Genomic DNA, 19,727 nt, shown 5'->3' on the forward strand with positions numbered 1-19,727 from the left:
CAAACTGGGAAGATGATCTTTTGTGTTCATATGACAAATAATGCCATCTTCTGCTTTTAGCTGCTTTATACCACCGATGTTCATTGGAATAATTTTGAAGAAGCAACGATCCCCATGTTGAAGGAATTAAACAAAAAGGAAGGTTATATAACAGCCCTAAATATAAAGTTCGGTAAGTAGTTGTACATCTCTCATCAACATCTACACAAACAAGGCTGTGCGTCAAGTCAGACTATTTCCCAGCATCCTTCAAACTGTCTTTAAACTTTAAGCCTTGTTAGGATAATGATTCACATTGAAACTCTTACTAAGCCACCGAAACTCTAACACTGAAACCAGGTGCATTCAAACTGAGCTCAAGGTCAAAATGTGTTAAAGGGAGATTTTGAGATTCACTTTTGCCATGGTTTCACAAAGTCATGGTTTTAATGTTATCGTGCTTGTTAGTTATATTTATTGTCAGTGATTAATGAGTAACTCAAGGAAGCAAAGGGAGAGGGCGTGGAGGTCCTCCTACAGAGAAATAAAGTAACACCAGCGTGCAGACTCATGGCTCAGCCAGCTTTTCATGAACTGATATTGATTGATTAATTTCTCACAAATAGCTCAAAATTTGGATTTGACCATTGCCAGCAGAAGAGCACGGTAAGTCTCATTTATTTGGCCACACTGATATAAGTTAATCATCGTGTTATTTTTTTCATAGTGAATGAAAAAGAAAATATTCTTTTAATTTTGGTCACCTTTCAGCAGATGACCACTTGACTGACACCGAAGGCCCTGCATTTTTGTTTGCTGTCATGAACTCCCTGTCTCCTCTAACCATCTGTCTGTGTATACATCTATCAGTGTGTCTTCTGGGTTCAAGTAAGATTTCAGACCAATTAAATGATTTTAAAGCACTTGACAATGTTTAAAGTAGTACAAAATATCACACAGAGTAATAGCTGTAAATACAAAAAGTGTGTACACTTTTAATGTCCTCAGTTGTCTTTTTATTGTGTGTATGTTATTTTAAAGCCACCCGTGGGACAATTAAGCTCTGAACTGAACTGAAAGAAACTGAGAATAGCTGATTGTTTGATGGCATATATTATGGCTGCCAGGCTCTTTTTCCGACTGTGATCTCATATTACTTTCAACATCTTTATTGTTAAAAAACCAGTCGTTCAAGTTTTCATCCGTCAATGTCTTTTCAGCTGTCTCTACTGGTACCAGCCTGTGGGGTAAGAAAGTGCAGTTCAGTGGCCGTCCGTGCTTGTGGCAGCTACATCCAGATGCTGTGGTACCGGCCCTTAAGGAGCTGAGTGTGTGCATTCTCTTACGCCGCAACATTGCAACCGAATGGACAGGTTTTGTCTACAAAGCACCAGGAAGCAGAAAAATAGAGCTGGGACTTGGGGGCACGGGTTCACATCTGAAAGTCTGGCTGTTTGGAGAGGGACAGTGCCTGGAAATGGAACTGAAATTGAATGAATGGTACTCTGTCTGTCTCACATGGTCAGGCGCAGCTCAGAGGCTGAGGATCTACATTAATGGAACTGTTCTGTGTGAGGCCCCCGTGAATCCCACCCTACCCCAACAACTGGCCCAAAACGGCACACTTACTTTGGGGGTCTCTCATTACGTAGACGCAAATGGTGAAGTGAGGTCAGAGAGTGGGAATAACCTGCTTGGTGAGATCGGGCTGTTCAGGATATGGGCCAGAGAATGGAGCGCTGAGGAGCTGATGAGGCAGAGCTGTGCAGATGGAGATGTGGTGAGCTGGGACCTGCGGCAGTGGAAATTCAGCTGCCCCCCTAAGCCTGACAACAGCCTACACTGTGGTAAATGCAGTATGACCTCTTTCATTTCATTTCATATTCATCTACTCTGAGCTGTCTGGATTTTAAAAAATTAATTTCCTCGCCTATTCACATAACAAGACGATGTACTGTAGGTTAGATGTTGAATGAGTGGGCAAGTAATACACTTTACTCTTCAGTAACTACAATTTAAGGTCAAAGAAAAGGTAAACCACACATTACTGAGTTCAGCTGTAACTGGTTTAAAAAGCTTTTGATAGGTCTAACATTCTTCTTTCAAAATAATATTATTAATATATCGTAAAGCAGCCATTTTCTTTCCTTATTTTTTTTTTTTTAGCATGGTCACCCTACAAAATAAAAATGTGGACATTCATAGTTCACTCTGTGGAGCCGGGAAATTGTTCAGTCTCGCTGGAGGGAGTCACAAGAAACTGGGTATGAAGGATTTGCTGAATGTGCCACTGGAATATGGTAACCAGTGACTTTGAACAAACAGTCAGATTTGCCCTTCAAAATAATCTACCTTTGCCGTCATCTCTTAACAGCTGGAGAGCACTTTCCCTCGCAACATTTCTGTCCGTGACATCACTGTGTCATCCCCAAGGTAACGCAACTTTCGGTAGCAAAGCACTCCTCTCAGCAGGCTGTGGAAGAGTATTCAGATCATTTATGTGGGTAAAAGTAGCATTTCTGCGGTATAAAAATACTTAATTAGAAGTAAAAGTCCTGCATACAAGGCTTTCTGAAAAAATGGGCTTAAAGTATCAAAAGTAAAAGTGCTCGGTTCAAACAATGCCACCTGTGAGTGTTATGCAACTATATATTATATAATTGTATAATTACAGTATTACAGTACTTGAGTAAATGTACATAGTTACTTTCCAACACTTTCAGCTGGTTTCTTATCAAGACAGAATAGGAGTGTATGTGCATTGGCAGTGAATGACAGAGGTGATTATTGTATTATAAGGCTATATATATATAGTGTATCCTCTCAACACGACTGCAATCACGCAAGCCATGGGCAGCACTCCTGTGTGTAATTTCTGTTATCTGTGTTCCCATATAGACATACCTGCCATGGGGTTAATAATTCTGCTGCTCTGCTTGTGCAACGACCTCAGGTACGGCACTATTAAGACTCCTCAGTTTGATTTTCCATGGAAAGAATCAGCAATATCCTCAAATACCAGCTACTAGAAAACAGATAACAGACTTTTTTAGACTGAGACCATGGTATTTTTCTGAGGAAATGAATGATGTATGTGAGCAATGAGGTCAGTTCAAAGACAATTATATTAAGAACTACCAGCTTTAATCGAATAAGTAAAATCATACAACCTTTTAATAAAGATATCTGTGTTTCAGGGAAGAACATTTTCAGACTCAACCTGTGACAAGTGGTAAGATGAATTTGAAGACCTACAAAACTTTATGACTTGAAAAGGATTATAATAATTTCAATACACATGAGGGCTGCATGGCAAAAGAGAAGATGGACAAAGCCACATATTACCCAAACCTATAGGTGTAGTACAGTTTACATGAAGGTTTTTATCATGTTCTTGTTGTTTACCTCCTAGTTTCAGCTGTGATGTCTATGTGACTGTGGACCCTGCTGCAAATGTAGAAGTGGTTCAGACAGACATTACTGCATTGCTGAGTCGGACCTTCTCTTACGACTTCCTCAACCTGACAGCTGACCCCAATAGCATCAGCATACTTCCTGTGGGTACGTATGGTCTGTACGGCACATGTTAGTCCTCTCACATAAACGTGCAAAATGCACTCGCTGTTGTGTGTAGTGGATTACTGGATCCGTCGAAGATGAACTGACCACATATTTTTATGACAGTTATCATTGTCTTCAAAAACGATGTATGTTTACGTCACATGAAGTTCACCCTTCTGAAGTGTATTTACATACATAGTTGCACAACCTTTGTTCAGTTTTATAGGCACAAGGCAGACTCTGGGTTTGACTGGAAACGTTCACTTGAGGCATGAACATAAACAAATCCATTAACGTGACTGAATTGACCATGCACTTTCACTGCGATTTTTAAGTGATGAATTAAAAGGATGTTGCATACATGCACTAATGAAAACAGGGAGTATATTAAAGCCAGAGAGCACAGTTCTATGTTTCTAAAAACTATTCATTATAGGAAATTTTTAATAATTTTTTTTTCCATCAGACACTATGCTATATTTAATTTAAATGATTATTGGAATGCTTTTCTTTAAGCATTTGTAATTAACGATTTGTTTCTTTCAGAATTTCCCTCTGGAATTACAGAACCACCAACAACTGTTAGTACCGACGTAACTATATCAGGTGAGCGTGCAAAAATGAATAAAACATGTCCATGTGTAGTACTGGTGCTTTGCAGGACTATGGTGTCATGAAGACTTTGACCAACTGGTTCATCTGTAATGATAGTAATAATATTATTTTCACAATCAGGTGCATTCGAGTCTGCATGACAATCTGTTTGTGCTGTTATTTTTTTTTTGGGGGGGGGGGTTTCTTGTAAATTATGTCATTTAATTCACAGAAACAGGTCAAACTCAAAGTATGCCAGCTCGCCCCACTGCCATGTCATCGACAGGAGAGCCTTTAGATGTCAATGAGACTGCTGGTCAGTTCACCACACAACTCGGATGACTCCTGCTCTTTATGCAGCCTCTTCATTCCTGTTTCTTCTTCAGCTCAGTTCAGATCTTTATGGTCCCACGAGAGGTCATTTTTTAAATTCTTGCAGAAAAAGCAGCATGAAAACATTAAATGTAAAAGCACAATAAAACAAGGCATTTAAAGTGTTGGTAACATACAGAGTACAATAAAGAGTTCATGGGGTAAAAGCAAATAAAAAACATCAGTAATAAGAACAGAGATGAGATACAGTGCCAAGCTGTGCTGGGCACCAAGGAGCGGTTTAGAATTAGGAGCACGTATTTCACTTGACATAAATGAAAACTTGATGGGGTTGCACTTAATTTTTGGAAACCCGAATCATGTAATCATAATAACCATAACCATATGTTTGGTTTTAGAGATGTTCAGTCTCATTTCCGTTTCTGTTAGTTTAAGAATGTTTCTGTCCTTGCACTGATTTTTTGCAGTCGTTGTTGTAGAGAAAGCACAGTAGCGAGAACAGAACACAACCCTGTGGTGAGCCTGTGGAGGACAAATGCTGCTTTGACAGAACACCATTTTTTTTGTTCTATAAAAGGTTTTGATTCAGAATTGGCCTTTGATTTGTGTGATTATACCAACAAAATACACCAGCCACCTGTCTTTTCATCCCTGCAGTTGGACCAGATAAATTCTTTAGAGTCAATATGACCTTAAGTATTACTGGCAGCCCTACAAACCCAAAGGATATCATTGAGAAATGGGTAAGAGACACACTATTGCACTTGAAAAAATATTTCTATTAAAAAAATTGTTTACACTGAATTGTTATCCTCTGGCACAAGGTAAAAGAGACACTGGAGGTGGATGACACCATACTTGTACTGAATCTCATCATAAAGGAGAATGTTGGCAGGTGGGTCACATGGGATCAATTTATCGTTGCATAACTAGCATCCTGTTTTTAATATTTGTCTTATGAAAGCACTGGTTGGTTGTTATTCATCTCTAATATTTCATAGGAACATGGAGCAAAACAATGGACTGACAGTGAGTATGCTCTTCAGTTCAGATCAATGAAGATCAATAAATAAAAAAAGATATAAGTGCCATTCATTTTTACAGTTTTGGGTAATCCTAGGAATAATACCTCATACAACTGCAATAGACTGATATTCAAAATCTTTCTGGTTTCCTTTCCGTTTAGACTACCTATGATCAACAAAAACAGTAGGTGACTGAAAAAAGAAAAGAATAGTTATACTAAAAGCTACCTGTACTGCCTGTTTTGTCATACTCTGTACAACTTCATTTGTATTTCATTCAGAATTGACTTAATTGAAGCACTTTGGTTCAAACCAATGTTGTTGTTACCACTAATTTTGTGTTTCGTCGACAGGTATTACTGTATCTTTCATGTTCAGGAATACAACATTATCAGCCTTGAAGAAATGATAGCTTTCATTGATGCTGCACTGACATCAAAATATGAAAATGGCTCCATTATTATTCAAGCTATTGATGTGGCGATCAAGCACATAGGTAAGACGGATTTTTAAGACAAATAAAAAGAGAAAGATATGTTTACCTATAGAATAAGACATGGCAACATAGAGTTTTTTCTTTTTTTTTTCTTTTTCAGTGCCAGAAAACTGTTTAGAGGAAACTACTTCAACAATCTATGGACAATATATTTGGCCTGAAGCTTTTCCACAGGTCATCCAAGACATGGGATGCAAAAAACCAGTGTCAGAAAGAGCTTACAGGCTTTGGTAAGACATTACTGATTTCCTTTTACCCAATGGATTTAGTATTTGACCAGAGACAATGAAAATTTAATTGCCAAATTGCAAAATTATGAACTAAACACGTGTGAAAAATCAGTCAAAAAACTTATTTATTAGCATCGCTCCACATGCTTTACAAAAAAGATTCAAAGTTTTATTGTTTTACACTATACAACAGAGTGCTACATAATGTTTTTTGTATATTAATAAACTATATCTTGGTTAATAATTGAGACAAAGTGTAATAATATTCAGGGCTTTATTCACAGCAGCCTGAGGCTGACTCATCTGAGCTGATATTCAACCTGGTGATTAAGTTTGGGGAGAAGGTTAGGGATTTTTTTGTATGTTGATCTACTTACTTGTAGAGATCCTTTTTATCTTTGTCAGAACAAATCTGTTTCCATAGAGAAAGCTGAGCAATACAAGAAAATGTCCTCAATTACAGTGTCCTGTTCCAACAAGTCCTCCCTCTCTGCACATAAGCTCTGACCCTACACACATAATGCTCATGGATCCCTGCCAGCCTGCAGCTGAGGCAAAAATCAATTTCCTATAAATGAATTATTAGTGTAATGAAGGGCTTCAATCTTCCTTACATCATCTCTGCTTTGTATCTTTGATACAAATATCACTTAAAGGGCAATGACTGTGTAATATGGGTAATCAGTTTTATGGTCTCTTAGTGAAACACTGGGTTAACGCTTATTAAGACAATTATCCACAGCCGACAGGTGGTTCTTATTTTTTACTTCCCTTTGTTGGAAACTGGCAATGTTCTTCCTGGCTGAGGAAGCAAGCTAGAGATACGATGCACTTTGTCAGACAAATTTAACTAGAACCCAACTAATCAGAAACAGAGCAGAGAGAATATTTATTGTCTCCTGCCTCTTTTATTTCTGTTCCCCTCTGATTCTCTTCTCTTTTCAGTAAGTTAAACATTGAAACTGACATGACCAGCTGGGCTGAGCCTGATATGACAAACTGCAACCCACTTGTGACCATGTCAGACCTTGACAATATCACAGTCACCATTGGTAAGAGAATTAGTCACATGCAGGCTGTTTTTTTTTTTTTAAATTCCTGCATCTAAACAAAACCCTAACAAAAACAACTTGGAGAAACACGACAAAAAGCATTAATGACATTACTGATTTCTAGGTAACACAGCTGAGGTTGTGAACATAATTCAGAACCTTGTGGATGTTCAGTTAAATAACAGTCCAGAGCTCTCTTCCTCTGAGCTGGATTCGGTGGTAGAGAAGCTCAATGAAGTGGTTGATATCAGTGTCATCAAGCCTGCTGTTGGCGCTAATATTGTCACTATCATATCTGATATCCTGCTTTCCAAAACCGACGTCACATCGGTGGCTAGCATGTAAGTAGATAGGGAAGTGGGAGTCTGCTAATCTCATTAAATATGAACAAAAGCTTTCAAACACTTGTATGCAAGATTTTTTTCTTTTCTAATCTTATTTTCTCGTTAACCTATCTTCTTTTTTATGTCCCTGGCAAAAGTGTCCTTAATCTGACAGACAGAATGGGAAACAGTATGGATTTCCAAGGTAAATCTGTGAGTTTAACAGCTCCCTCCCTGGCGCTTTCCATAATCGACGAGGCCGCAGATGGATTCAGCGGCCTCACCTTTGGTGTATCCTTAGTTTCATCTCTCCTGAATCCAAAGGTAAGACGTTATGAATGTGATCACATGTTAGAAAGAGGGTAGAAAATTCTACTAATGAGCTGTTTTTGTGAACTGCAAAGGTGAGATATGCACAGGTAAAAAGAAATGCCCTTTTGATGTTTTCTTAACTGAAGAACTGGTTCCGAATGACTGCTTAAGGAAAATTTGTGTTGCATTAATGTCCTTGAATGATCAGGTAACGTGGGAAACAGTGTCAATAAACAGACATTGTGGCCTCAAGCAGTCATGGCACATTAAGCTTCAAAGAGGAAGCAAATGACAAGAATGGAAAAAATGGTAGTCAACAAAAAGCAGCCTAAATTTCCAGATTTAGATTTGAAAAACTTTTTTTTTCGATTGACAGGTGGTGCTGTATATTTAAAGAGTAAATACCATGTATACAACTATTATTACCAGTATTATTTTTTTGGTTTTTCAGACTTTTGTAAACCAGGGCTTTGTCAGTGGACCTCTCCCAGACACAGATGCAACCATCTCTCTGCCCTCCGCACTCCAAAGCTTTTTCACAAGAAATACAACTCGTGTTCAGTTTCAGTTCTACGGAACAGCAGACCTTTTTCAGGTACTCTCATTTAACTCTTCTCTTGTTACTGTTTCTCATCTTGTTCTTTTCTTTTCCTGTTTTCATTGTTGTTGTTATTTTCTCGATTACCTCCTTTGACTGGAGAATTTTAGGTAGCCACATAATGCTCAAAGCTGTGACATTTATTCACCTTATTCTCTTTCTTTCACCTGGAGTTAGATGAGAAGATTGATACCATTCTCATATCTATGGAAATATGAAACTATTGCCAGGAGACGCTTAGCTTAGCTTAGCATAAAGACTGGAAACAGGGGGAAACAGCTAACTTGGGTCTGTCTAAACGTAACAAAGTCCAAATGCCCACACCTCCAAAGCTCAATAATTCATACATTATATCTGGTTTGTTTAATCCTTTTCTACAAACTTAAGTGAAAAAGAACAATTTGTGGTTTTGCAGGGGGTTATTTGGATATGACTATTCCTTGGCTGGTTGCAGTTACTTCCTACGGTTGTCAGATAACCAATGAAAAACTTGTTTTTACACTCTGGTTTTTGTTTGATTGATTTGATTTAATGAACTAGATGCAGTAGATGAGTTTTGTTACCTTTGGACAGAGCCAGGCTAGCTGTTTCCCCCTGTTTCCAGTCTCTATGCTAAGCTAAGCTAACTGGTTGCTGGCTGTATAACTTCATATTAACCACAAAGATATGGGAGTGGTATTGGTCTTTCCATCTAACTTTCAGCTAGAAAGTGAGTTTCCCAAAATGTCAAACTACTCATATAACAACAACAAAACAAATATGGTATTAACATAATTGTATTTTCTGTTAAAACCATAATTTTCCACACACTATACAGATTCAGTAGTTTAATATGACAAATCTGCACTCTCTCTGTAGCATATTTTATTGACCAATGACCTTAGTAAAAAAGTGTTACCACTACTTATTTACTATGATTTATAGCACTGCCATAGATAATGTAACTGCAACCTAATTTCTACCAGGAACCATACACATCCAGTACAACACAGAGCAACTGGACATTGAACTCCTACATAGTATCTGCCAATATCAATAACAGTCATGTCAGCAACCTGAAGGATCGAGTGGTGGTGACCCTCAGCCATCAAACACCGAAACGGGTCAGAAATTACTTTAATGCTTTTCAGTTCATCAGTAAGAAGAAGGGGTTTTGTATTTGACTCTAAAACCATCATAACCTCACTTTTTTTTTTTTTTTTTTACAGCCAGAAGACAATGTACAATGTATGTTTTGGGATTTCCAGAAGAACGGTGATTTGATCATCATTTATTATTTATAATTTATATGTTTACAGTTGGATTTAGATGATTTACTGTTAGTGAGGTCGTAAAAAAAAAATTTAGGAACCAGTGAGAACAATCAATAAAGGTTCTTAAATGCCTTAGCCTTTAATAAAACATTGTTGGTGTGTGTGTGTGTGTGTGTGTGTGTGTGTGTGTGTGTGTGTGTGTGTGTGTGTGTTTGTGTGTGTGTCAGGTGGGCAGGGTGGTTGGAACAGCAGAGGTTGTGAAACCCGCAGTATTTCTTCTAATCAGACCAGCTGTCTCTGTGATCACCTCACACATTTCGCTGTGCTCCTGGTGAGTCACTGGTCTACTTGTTATAAATCAAACTGGGGAAACAAACACCTCCCTGAAGCACCAACATAATGTGGGCAGTCTATTCAGTGGCTGACTGCTTTTCTTTATATCAGTGATGTAAGATGCTGACGTTAAAGCCACAGTGTGGGATTTTTTTTTAAATGTAATTTTATGATTATTTTTCAAATATTCATGATGTAATAAGTTTTCACAGCTTGCACTGCTGCTTGCCATGGTGTCCTTTTTGATATTACCACCAGGGGGCGCTAAAATGGAAAAGTTAAAATTTGACAAATACTGGCTTTGAATATAAGTTTTGTCCCGTTTGTATCTTGTGTTTCAGGATGTGTCCAGGACCCCCATCAGTGAGGCTGACAGTCAGATTCTGACTGTGATTTCATATCTTGGTTGTGGTATATCCTCCTTCTTTCTGGGCATCACTCTACTCACCTATCTCGCCTTTGAGTAAGTCACATAGACTGACACTAAATTTAGTAACAGCGAAACACATCGTAAAAGAGGCTTGAGGAAGAAACTTAATATGTCGAGATCGTACGTCTCAACCATATCAAATGGTTGACATCTTGAAATCATCATGACCCTTTTCAGCACTCCAGAAAAAGCTAGTAAATAGACCTCGAGTAAGAACTGCTCTGTCACCAAAGTGCTATATGTTTAAATTGCATTTTAGACTTTGTTAATTATCATTAAAATACTGCACATAGTGGTAATTTTTGGATAAGAAAATAAAATTTTGCCTATTTGCACGTGCCTAACACCAGCATAAAATCTGGAGGCTCTCGGCAGGTTTTCAGACTTTTCATTTAGCTATCAGTCCCTCAGTCTCTCTGAATGTTTGTGTTGGGTACACTCTAGGAAGCTGCGTCAGGACTACCCATCTAAGATCCTCATCAACCTGTCAGCCGCCCTGCTGGGGCTGAACATGCTCTTCCTTCTTGACTCCTGGCTCGCATCCTTTTCCAACTACGGTCTGTGCATCGCCACTGCTGCAACACTGCACTACTTCCTGTTGGCTTCTTTCACCTGGATGGGCTTGGAGGCGGTACACATGTACCTAGCCCTGGTCAAGGTCTTCAACATCTATGTTCCTTCCTACATCCTCAAGTTCTGCGCTGTAGGATGGGGTAAGACAGAACTTTAAATACTCCTTACTGAAGGAGCAAAAGTCCAGGGTCCATTCGCTTTGATTGACTTATTGGGTTCTGGTCTGGATTTTGATTGGCTGGGGTCGAGCAGGCTTTGTTTTACAAACCTGTGATTTCAGAATATTTTCCCAATAATGTAAGTAATAAGTATCCTGGAAAGAACTATATTATTTAGTACTAATTATAGGGACAATAGGAATGTCTTTTAAAGAAAAGATGGATTTACACCTAAGTAAACCTTTATTCATAACTCATTTTTCATTACAAACTTAACTCTCCATATATGTTGAATTGTGTCCTTGCCTGTAGACAAATTTCCCATTTATGCATTTTTAGCTAAGACTCTCTGGGTTATGCCATAGAAATCAGTTTGAATTTCATTGACAAGAAGTGTAGCATAAGAACAATGTCTCGGTTTTACCCACACTTAGAACGAAATTACATACTTCTTTTCAGGAAGTCTCCTCGAAATTATTTGGTCAGATCCAGGAGTTTCATCAAGGACCTTTAGGACTATGGGTAAATCAGCTTTGTAAAACAGAAAAAATCAAGTGCTGTTAACTTGCACTAAGTCAAAGTCAAAATGTTGGTAACTTTTTAAAATGAGAATTAGTTCAACAGTACAACCTGCAACGGACAGAAAATTATGCTTAGCACTTCTGGTTTCTTTAGAAAAATTCAGCGTCAGGATTAAAAATTAATACGTCCCACTGTGAGTTTGGGAATTTAAGAAAAACCACAAATCAGGGAGTTTTTTACAAAACTTAAAACAAAAAATTTATATATATTCAGGAAGGTTTCTTTTTTTTTTTAAAGTGTGTGAATGTGTTTAGTTTACTCTGATCTGAGTGAGCAGAATGAATTAGGATTTCTTGTGTGTCTTCACAGGTATTCCAGTGGTCATAGTCAGTCTGGTGCTGGCTATAGATAGAGATGCCTATGGCAACGCTGAGGCTGAAGACGCTGCAGTCATACTTAAATCCACTGACCCATTGTAAGTACAAGCACTGGACTGAAGTTGAAATCAGAGTGAACCATCTCTATTTGGGAGCATTGGGTCTAAATTGTGTGGTAAAAATTGTGAGATTAGATCTTATGGTTGACTGATGAAGTGTATAAAATGAAAAATGTACCAGGGATTTTCAGAAAATTTCACAAAACAACAACAAACAGGCAAGAAATCCACTTAGCGCTGTCTTAGACGACGAAAAAATGTAGTTGATGGCATTCGTCATAAATCCCGGTGTAAATTACATGACCAGCTGTCTTCCTCCCTCTCCCTCTCCAGCTGCTGGCTACAGAATGACGTCTTCTACTACGTGACGGTGGTGGCATTTGTTCTTCTGATCCTGTTGTGCAACATCTCTGTGTTCATCGTGGTTCTGATCCAGATCAGACGGATGATGGCCAATAAGCCCTCGGCGAGCAGCGGCGGCTCTCTTCATGATCTGAGGGCGCTGGCCAGTCTCACTGTCCTTTTAGGCCTGACGTGGTCAGTGGGCTTCTTTTCCTTTGGGCCAGGCAGAGTGATCCTGATGTACCTGTTCTCCATCTTCAACACTTTGCAGGGTAAATAGGAGCTGTACTTAGTATTAGGTAGTTAGTAGTTACAAAGGAGTCAGTCTGTCATTTTCAAAACATTTGTAATTCTTTTGTATTTATATCATTTTGGCAACATGTCTAGACACAGGGTTGTTTTTTTTTTCTGTCTTTCTTCCAATGTGCTCACATCATGTTGTTCACATGATTGTTTGGATATGTACCACCATGCTTTACATGCATGTACAGTTTCTCGCCTTGGTTTTAGAATGATTACATATCTGCGGTAGAGTCTCTTCAATTCATAAAGAAGCATGTAGTGACAAGGTTTTTTTTTTTTTTGAGAAGTAGCACAAATGTGAAGAAAACTGCACTTTCAAGAGAGCAGGTAACGGTAATATAGTATAATATAATAGATAAGAAATATATGTAAGAAACTATGAAATAAAACCAAATGCTAAGAGAAACAGAGAAACAAAACACAATAACAAAAACACTACTGTACCTATATCATGTTGTGGTATAAAAAAAAAAAGAAGTGAATAAATGACAGAGGACCATATGTACTATCTCTGCTCTTGTGTCCCAGGGTTCTTTGTTTTTTTGTTCCACTGTTTGATGAAGGAAAATGTGAGGAAACAGTGGAGAGCCCACTTGTGCTGCGGACGTTTCAGACTCAGTGATTACTCAGGTATCTGTTGTAAAGCAGAGCAACGCTCTTGGACATACAGTGTAATGGCCAGATGGTTGTGGGAAGTGTTCCAGCGGCGTATGATCATTTTGTCCTCTCTCTTTCGCCCTCTGTTCTCAGACTGGAGCCGGTCTGTCACCGTGGGCGGCCTCTGCAAAAAGAACAATCTTGTTAACTCTGTCTCAGACGCTTCTGACAACACCTCCAGCATCGGGAAGGTCTCAGGCTCCTCTACAAGTTCAGCACCAAACCAACACCACCAGGGGGCATGAGCGGGCCTCTGGATGTGCTATTCTGTATGGCGCTGCTTCTCAAGCTCCATTGTTTGGTCACAAAAACTTGTTGCAGCAAGGTTGAAGGATTAACTGCTTCACCTTTTTTGTGGGCTGTTTTTATTGTGTAACTCAACGTCTAATGCTTGGAAAAATATTTTTTTGTGTATGTAAAAATAATAAAGTAGTTAGTGAATGTAATCTTGCAGTGGAAGTTATTAGAGCTTTCCATTTAAATGGAATAGAAATCAAACTGAATGAAAAGGACAGTATCTGTAACCTTAGATATTTTCGTAATTTGTAAGACATTAAACCATCCTTCTGTACAGTTGCTCCCAGTTTTCAGTATTTTTTTTTTTTAAATTAAAGTTTCTTCTGCTCCTTCTGCTTCCTTTGAAGATATTTTCAAATGCCATCTTTAATTTAGATGATAAAAAAACACATCAGTTTTGTTGAATATATCAGATCAGACTTAAAGTTTTATCCATTTTCAATGATAAAAAGCAACTTTGCAGTTTGATCTGTTATCATTACAGTAAGAATTAAAAAAAAAAAAAAAAAAAAGCCAAAGATTAGTTTGGAAACAAGAGTCCACAAGTCAACCACGGAAGCCATAACCCGCTGAGAAAGTCATTGGTTCTTCATGTAATATGTTTTTTGTGTGTGTGTGTCTGCGTCTGCATTAAGTGTAATTTGTAAAAACCTGTACCATGTAACATGTTCATACCATACTCAATTACAGCTCAAGAGGTTTTACTTTATATTCCTGATATCAATGATGTTGACTTTTTTTAAGCTGATGTGAAATTTAGCCACATGTGCAGACATCTCACTAACAAATCAGTGCAGAGTAACTCTTAAACTGTCTACAACAGTGTGACTGAGGAATGATTTAATAAGGTGTCATTCAGGTTCTAGACGAACCCGTTGGATGGCATTCTGTTCATAGCTGTCTCCATCCATAAAGCACCACACGCCCTCCCAGTCTAACACATCAAGTAAGTTTGGAGGATCTGTGAGCGAAATGTTTTTGTCTGTAGTGTAGAGGAAGAAAGTAAAAGGCAAGTGATATTGGTTCTTCAAATCTAATCGATGACTCTGATGTTTAAGCTGAAACCAGGTGGCATTTGTTCCAACAAGTTTGGCTGCTGCTCATCTTTGCTTTGATGAACCAGTCAACGCAAGGACACTCTCTCTGGTTATCTTCGGTCAATCATCACGTCAGGTAGGGGAAGCAAGTTACTTAAAACATGTGTATGAAAAAATATGTGTATGAAAAATTAATGATGCAAAGATTAGCTTCTTTGTTTACAAGGTAGGTCAGAAGTTCAATATTTTTATGTGACTACATGTTCACTCCTTCATATACTACTTCATATATTTTCAGTTACGGAAGTTGATGTAATGCCCCCCCCCCAAAAAAAAAACAACAACAATCAAAATGCTTTTCAGCCCCTCATTCAATAATCCTTTGTAAACTCTCATACATAATACCTTTTTTATTTTTGGATGTTTCAATATCTAACGAGATGCCACTGCTCATTTTTCCATAGATTACAGAGTAAATTCATGCAAATGTTGATATATCTAAGCTAACTGTGCAAACTCACTTGCCATTGTGGAGGTGCTCATGTACTGTGAGTATAAGATGGTACTTAAGACACAATTTCTAAATCATAAAATTTACCAAAGTGAAAGGTGTACTTTACACTCTTTCTGTTTGTGTCAGTGTAAAATGTCTGGACATTTTATGGGAAACTCTAATCAGTCTGCCTAAAAGACATTCAGCAGTGCATGACATGAATAATCCAGGGCAAGTTTAAAATGGTTCCGATAAACAGATAAGATTGTCACACCTTTTCAACAGTAACTAGTTTAAGATGATCTTGTTTTGTCTCTGTTTTCAGTCACGACTGACCCATGGAGGACAGAACAGAAAGTCAGAGAGCTGTGAAAGTGGAGGAGCATTCTCGGTGTGTCATCCTGACTTACTTCCAGGGGGACATCAACAGCATGGTGGATGCTCACTTCACCCGAGCCCTCAGTAAAGTCTGCAAGGCCAAGGCTCCAGCAGCAAAGACAAAGAAAATCCATAAAAATATTAAATTGGGTAAGCACATAAAATCAACAGTGTATGACCCATATGATTGCACACAAGAAAATCGACACCATTCATCCTCACTGCATGGCTTCTTTCTTTGTCCCCTGCAGAAGACACCAGCCACTGTCAGGGCAGTGCTGTTGAATCTTAAGCAGAGTCCTCCAGGCCCCTCAGGACGCCCTGACCTTCAGCCCTGCGGATGACACTCCCGGCCCATGGCACTCGCTCACTGCCAGGGCAGGAGAGGGCCCGGGTTTGCCATCTATTGCATACTCCCTGTCCCCAGAAGAGTTGAGCCTTACTGGACAGCAGTACACCACATCCCTGCTCAACCTCCTGCACAGTGACAGGGGGGAGATGGGACCCAGCATGGCCTCCAGCTCCAAGCCAGAACTGCTTCCCAGCTGGACGGTGCCTCAAGGGTTTAGAGAGTCTGTGGACCCTGGGGTAGGATTTGAACCTGGTAAGCCTGCAGCTACAATACAGCATCTTTAAAAAAAAAAAAAAAACAACAACAATCAAAATGCTTTTCAGCCCCTCATTCAATAATCCTTTGTAAACTCTCATACATAATACCTTTTTTATTTTTGGATGTTTCAATATCTAACGAGATGCCACTGCTCATTTTTCCATAGATTACAGAGTAAATTCATGCAAATGTTGATATATCTAAGCTAACTGTGCAAACTCACTTGCCATTGTGGAGGTGCTCATGTACTGTGAGTATAAGATGGTACTTAAGACACAATTTCTAAATCATAAAATTTACCAAAGTGAAAGGTGTACTTTACACTCTTTCTGTTTGTGTTAGTGTAAAATGTCTGGACATTTTATGGGAAACTCTAATCAGTCTGCCTAAAAGACATTCAGCAGTGCATGACATGAATAATCCAGGGCAAGTTTAAAATGGTTCCGATAAACAGATAAGATTGTCACACCTTTTCAACAGTAACTAGTTTAAGATGATCTTGTTTTGTCTCTGTTTTCAGTCACGACTGACCCATGGAGGACAGAACAGAAAGTCAGAGAGCTGTGAAAGTGGAGGAGCATTCTCGGTGTGTCATCCTGACTTACTTCCAGGGGGACATCAACAGCATGGTGGATGCTCACTTCACCCGAGCCCTCAGTAAAGTCTGCAAGGCCAAGGCTCCAGCAGCAAAGACAAAGAAAATCCATAAAAATATTAAATTGGGTAAGCACATAAAATCAACAGTGTATGACCCATATGATTGCACACAAGAAAATCGACACCATTCATCCTCACTGCATGGCTTCTTTCTTTGTCCCCTGCAGAAGACACCAGCCACTGTCAGGGCAGTGCTGTTGAATCTTACGCAGAGTCACAGGCCCCTCCTGTAGCAGGACGTCTCCTGACCTTCAGCCCTGCGGATGACACTCCCGGCCCATGGCACTCGCTCACTGCCAGGGCAGGAGAGGGCCCGGGTTTGCCATCTATTGCATACTCCCTGTCCCCAGAAGAGTTGAGCCTTACTGGACAGCAGTACACCACATCCCTGCTCAACCTCCTGCACAGTGACAGGGGGGAGATGGGACCCAGCATGGCCTCCAGCTCCAAGCCAGAACTGCTTCCCAGCTGGACGGTGCCTCAAGGGTTTAGAGAGTCTGTGGACCCTGGGGTAGGATTTGAACCTGGTAAGCCTGCAGCTACAATACAGCATCTTTAAAAAAAAAAAAAAAAAAAAAAAAAAAAAACCTCCCTGTCAGTTTTAACAGTTTGTGCAGTTGTCCTCTGCTGCTCTGGAAGAGATTTCCAGAGCCCAAGTAAATAACCCGTGGTGATGTCATCAGGGTTGTCTTTCCCAGGGTCTAATGAAAAGATGGTAATACATTGCATAATGGGAAGTGTGTATTGCATTACTCAACTGAAAAGTACCAACTGAGTTCTTACTGGAAAAGCATTAAAAAATTACTTCAGAGACAGCTGAAGTCTCAGGTAAATAAATAAATAAATAAGTAAAAAAAAAAATTTACTTATCATATTCAGAGTACATTCAGATCAACATTCATATTCATTTGTTAGTTATGATGCACACCTAGAAGCAGGTATGATGCACTACTTCTTTAGAGTTAATCAGTAGTAGAAGTAAAGGTGGTCAGTATGGAGCTTTACAGATATGTAGGAGCTAATCATTAGAAGATCGACAACCTCTGATTATCTAATTCTATCTGGAGTTCTTTAGGAACTACTAGACGCCTTTATCCAAAGCAACTTACAAGTGAGGGACAACACTACAGCTTCAGTAGAGTAGGAGACCTTAAAGTAAGTGCTAAGAACTAAATTGTTCAAGACAATATGCAAGGATATCGGGTAAAGAAGTGCACCAAAAGTGTGCAGTAAGTGCTAGTTAGGCATGTTAGGGTGATAGAGAGGATAGGAGAAGAGGTGCTCCCGGAAGAGATGAGTCCTCAAGAGATTGTTGAAGACAGAAAGGGACACCCCTGCTCTGATAACGTTCGGTAGCTCGTTCCACTATTGGGGAACCAACAACGAGAACAGTCTGGACCTTGTGTGTAGGGATAGCAATTCAAGATGACGTTCCTTGAAGGAACACAGTGGCCGAGAAGGAGCATCTGCCTGTTTGATTGACTTCAAGTAAATGGGTGCAGAAGTCAATCTGTAGGTAAACATTAGTGACTTGAATTTGATTCGGGGGAACCATGGGTAGCGAATGGAGGTCAGTGACTAGTGGACTGACATGTGCCCTTTTAGGCTGATCGAAAACCAAACAGACCATCTGTAAGGGTCTCACTGTGCGTAAAGGGAGACCTGCTAGAAGGGCATTAGAGTAGTCGAGGCGATAGTAAAACCATGGCCTGTACCAAGAGCTGGGTGGTGTACTGAGTCAGGTAAGACCTGATTTTTCATGGGTTGTATTGTGCAAAGCAACACAACCGGGAGGCAGATGCAACTTGTTCTGAGAGTGATAGCTGGTCATCAAACATGACACTCAGGTTTCTCACGACCTTGGTTGGGGTGAGAGATGAAGAGGTGATTTTGATGTTGATATTTTGATTGAGAGATTGATTGGCTGGGAACAATCTTCCATCTCCGAGAGGTTTAGTTGAAGGTGGCATTCCTTCATCCATTTGGATATGTCTGAGAGACAGGCCAAGATCTGCACTGAGATCATGGGGTCTTCTGGAGGAATGGCAGTTATAGTTGGGTGTCATCTACATAGTAGTGATATAAGAAACCATTTGAGCGGATAATTGTACCTAAGGAGGTGGTGTATATTGCAAAGAGAAGGGGCCCCAGCACCAAGCCTTGGGGCATCCCTGTGGGGAGGGGATGGGATAAGGAATCTGTTAGGAATTTTTTAATTACTAGTTAGTTCCTGAATTATTTGCTCAGATCTTGATAACCACTCAGGAATTTTTGCATCTTGTTCTGAGAAATGCTACAGTTTGAAAAAGATAAAATATATTTTTGTCTTAATTTTGCTCAGCATGCTTAATTGCAAACTTGTTCATGTACAACCATTAGACCTGCTTAGAAATCACTGACATTTTGTCTCCTCTCTGTCAGAACGGCGTGTGGACAAGAAGGACTTGTACTGGTATTGAATAGAGTGACTGGAGCAGCAGAGACAGAGCATGGCTTCGATTATACAACATACATAGGATAAGTTATAACACCGGGCTTTCTGTTCATTTGGGTAGCTGTCCGATGTTTTTCGTCAAACAGGCCTCTAAGTGTCATCTGAGAACTCAGAGAAGAAACAGCAGTGCTTCCATTCCCTGCTTCACTGTCTCCATTTCTCAGTGAAATGACCTCAGCACCTCAGCATGTACTAACTGTAACAACCTATCTGAACGGGAACACTCTCTGACAAACCTGTTCTTCAACTCT

The 19,727-nt window shown here is 39.4% G+C and overlaps 1 protein-coding gene across 1 annotated transcript; it reads left to right on the top strand.

Moving 5' to 3' along the window:
- Positions 1-2,397: 2,397 nt before the first annotated feature.
- adgrg4a (adhesion G protein-coupled receptor G4a) lies at positions 2,398-14,007 on the top strand. Its single transcript, XM_040120564.1, has 25 exons — positions 2,398-2,412; positions 2,878-2,932; positions 3,177-3,211; positions 3,392-3,540; positions 4,087-4,146; positions 4,367-4,450; positions 5,125-5,210; positions 5,292-5,362; positions 5,469-5,496; positions 5,654-5,676; positions 5,846-5,988; positions 6,089-6,218; positions 7,164-7,270; positions 7,395-7,611; positions 7,752-7,917; positions 8,357-8,500; positions 9,469-9,606; positions 9,712-9,757; positions 9,984-10,087; positions 10,431-10,552; positions 10,964-11,232; positions 12,142-12,247; positions 12,542-12,822; positions 13,382-13,483; positions 13,604-14,007. Exons 6-25 carry the CDS (start codon positions 4,387-4,389, stop codon positions 13,753-13,755), a joined length of 2,499 nt encoding a protein of 832 aa, XP_039976498.1. The 5' UTR covers positions 2,398-2,412; positions 2,878-2,932; positions 3,177-3,211; positions 3,392-3,540; positions 4,087-4,146; positions 4,367-4,386; the 3' UTR covers positions 13,756-14,007.
- The last annotated feature ends 5,720 nt before the right edge of the window (positions 14,008-19,727 follow it).

Source organism: Xiphias gladius, chromosome 23, assembly GCF_016859285.1.
Source record: "Xiphias gladius isolate SHS-SW01 ecotype Sanya breed wild chromosome 23, ASM1685928v1, whole genome shotgun sequence".
NCBI classification, from domain to species: domain Eukaryota; kingdom Metazoa; phylum Chordata; class Actinopteri; order Istiophoriformes; family Xiphiidae; genus Xiphias; species Xiphias gladius.

What these genes read in the sequence shown, in the direction of transcription:
- adgrg4a (XM_040120564.1), top strand. Translation starts at nt 4,387, where the DNA reads ATGCCAGCTCGCCCCACTGCCATGTCATCGACAGGAGAGCCTTTAGAT. An exon ending in AGATGTCAATGAGACTGCTG is followed by an intron (nt 4,451 to 5,124) that starts GTCAGTTCACCA and finishes TCATCCCTGCAG; the next exon opens with TTGGACCAGATAAATTCTTT. An exon ending in CAGACTCAGTGATTACTCAG is followed by an intron (nt 13,484 to 13,603) that starts GTATCTGTTGTA and finishes CTCTGTTCTCAG; the next exon opens with ACTGGAGCCGGTCTGTCACC.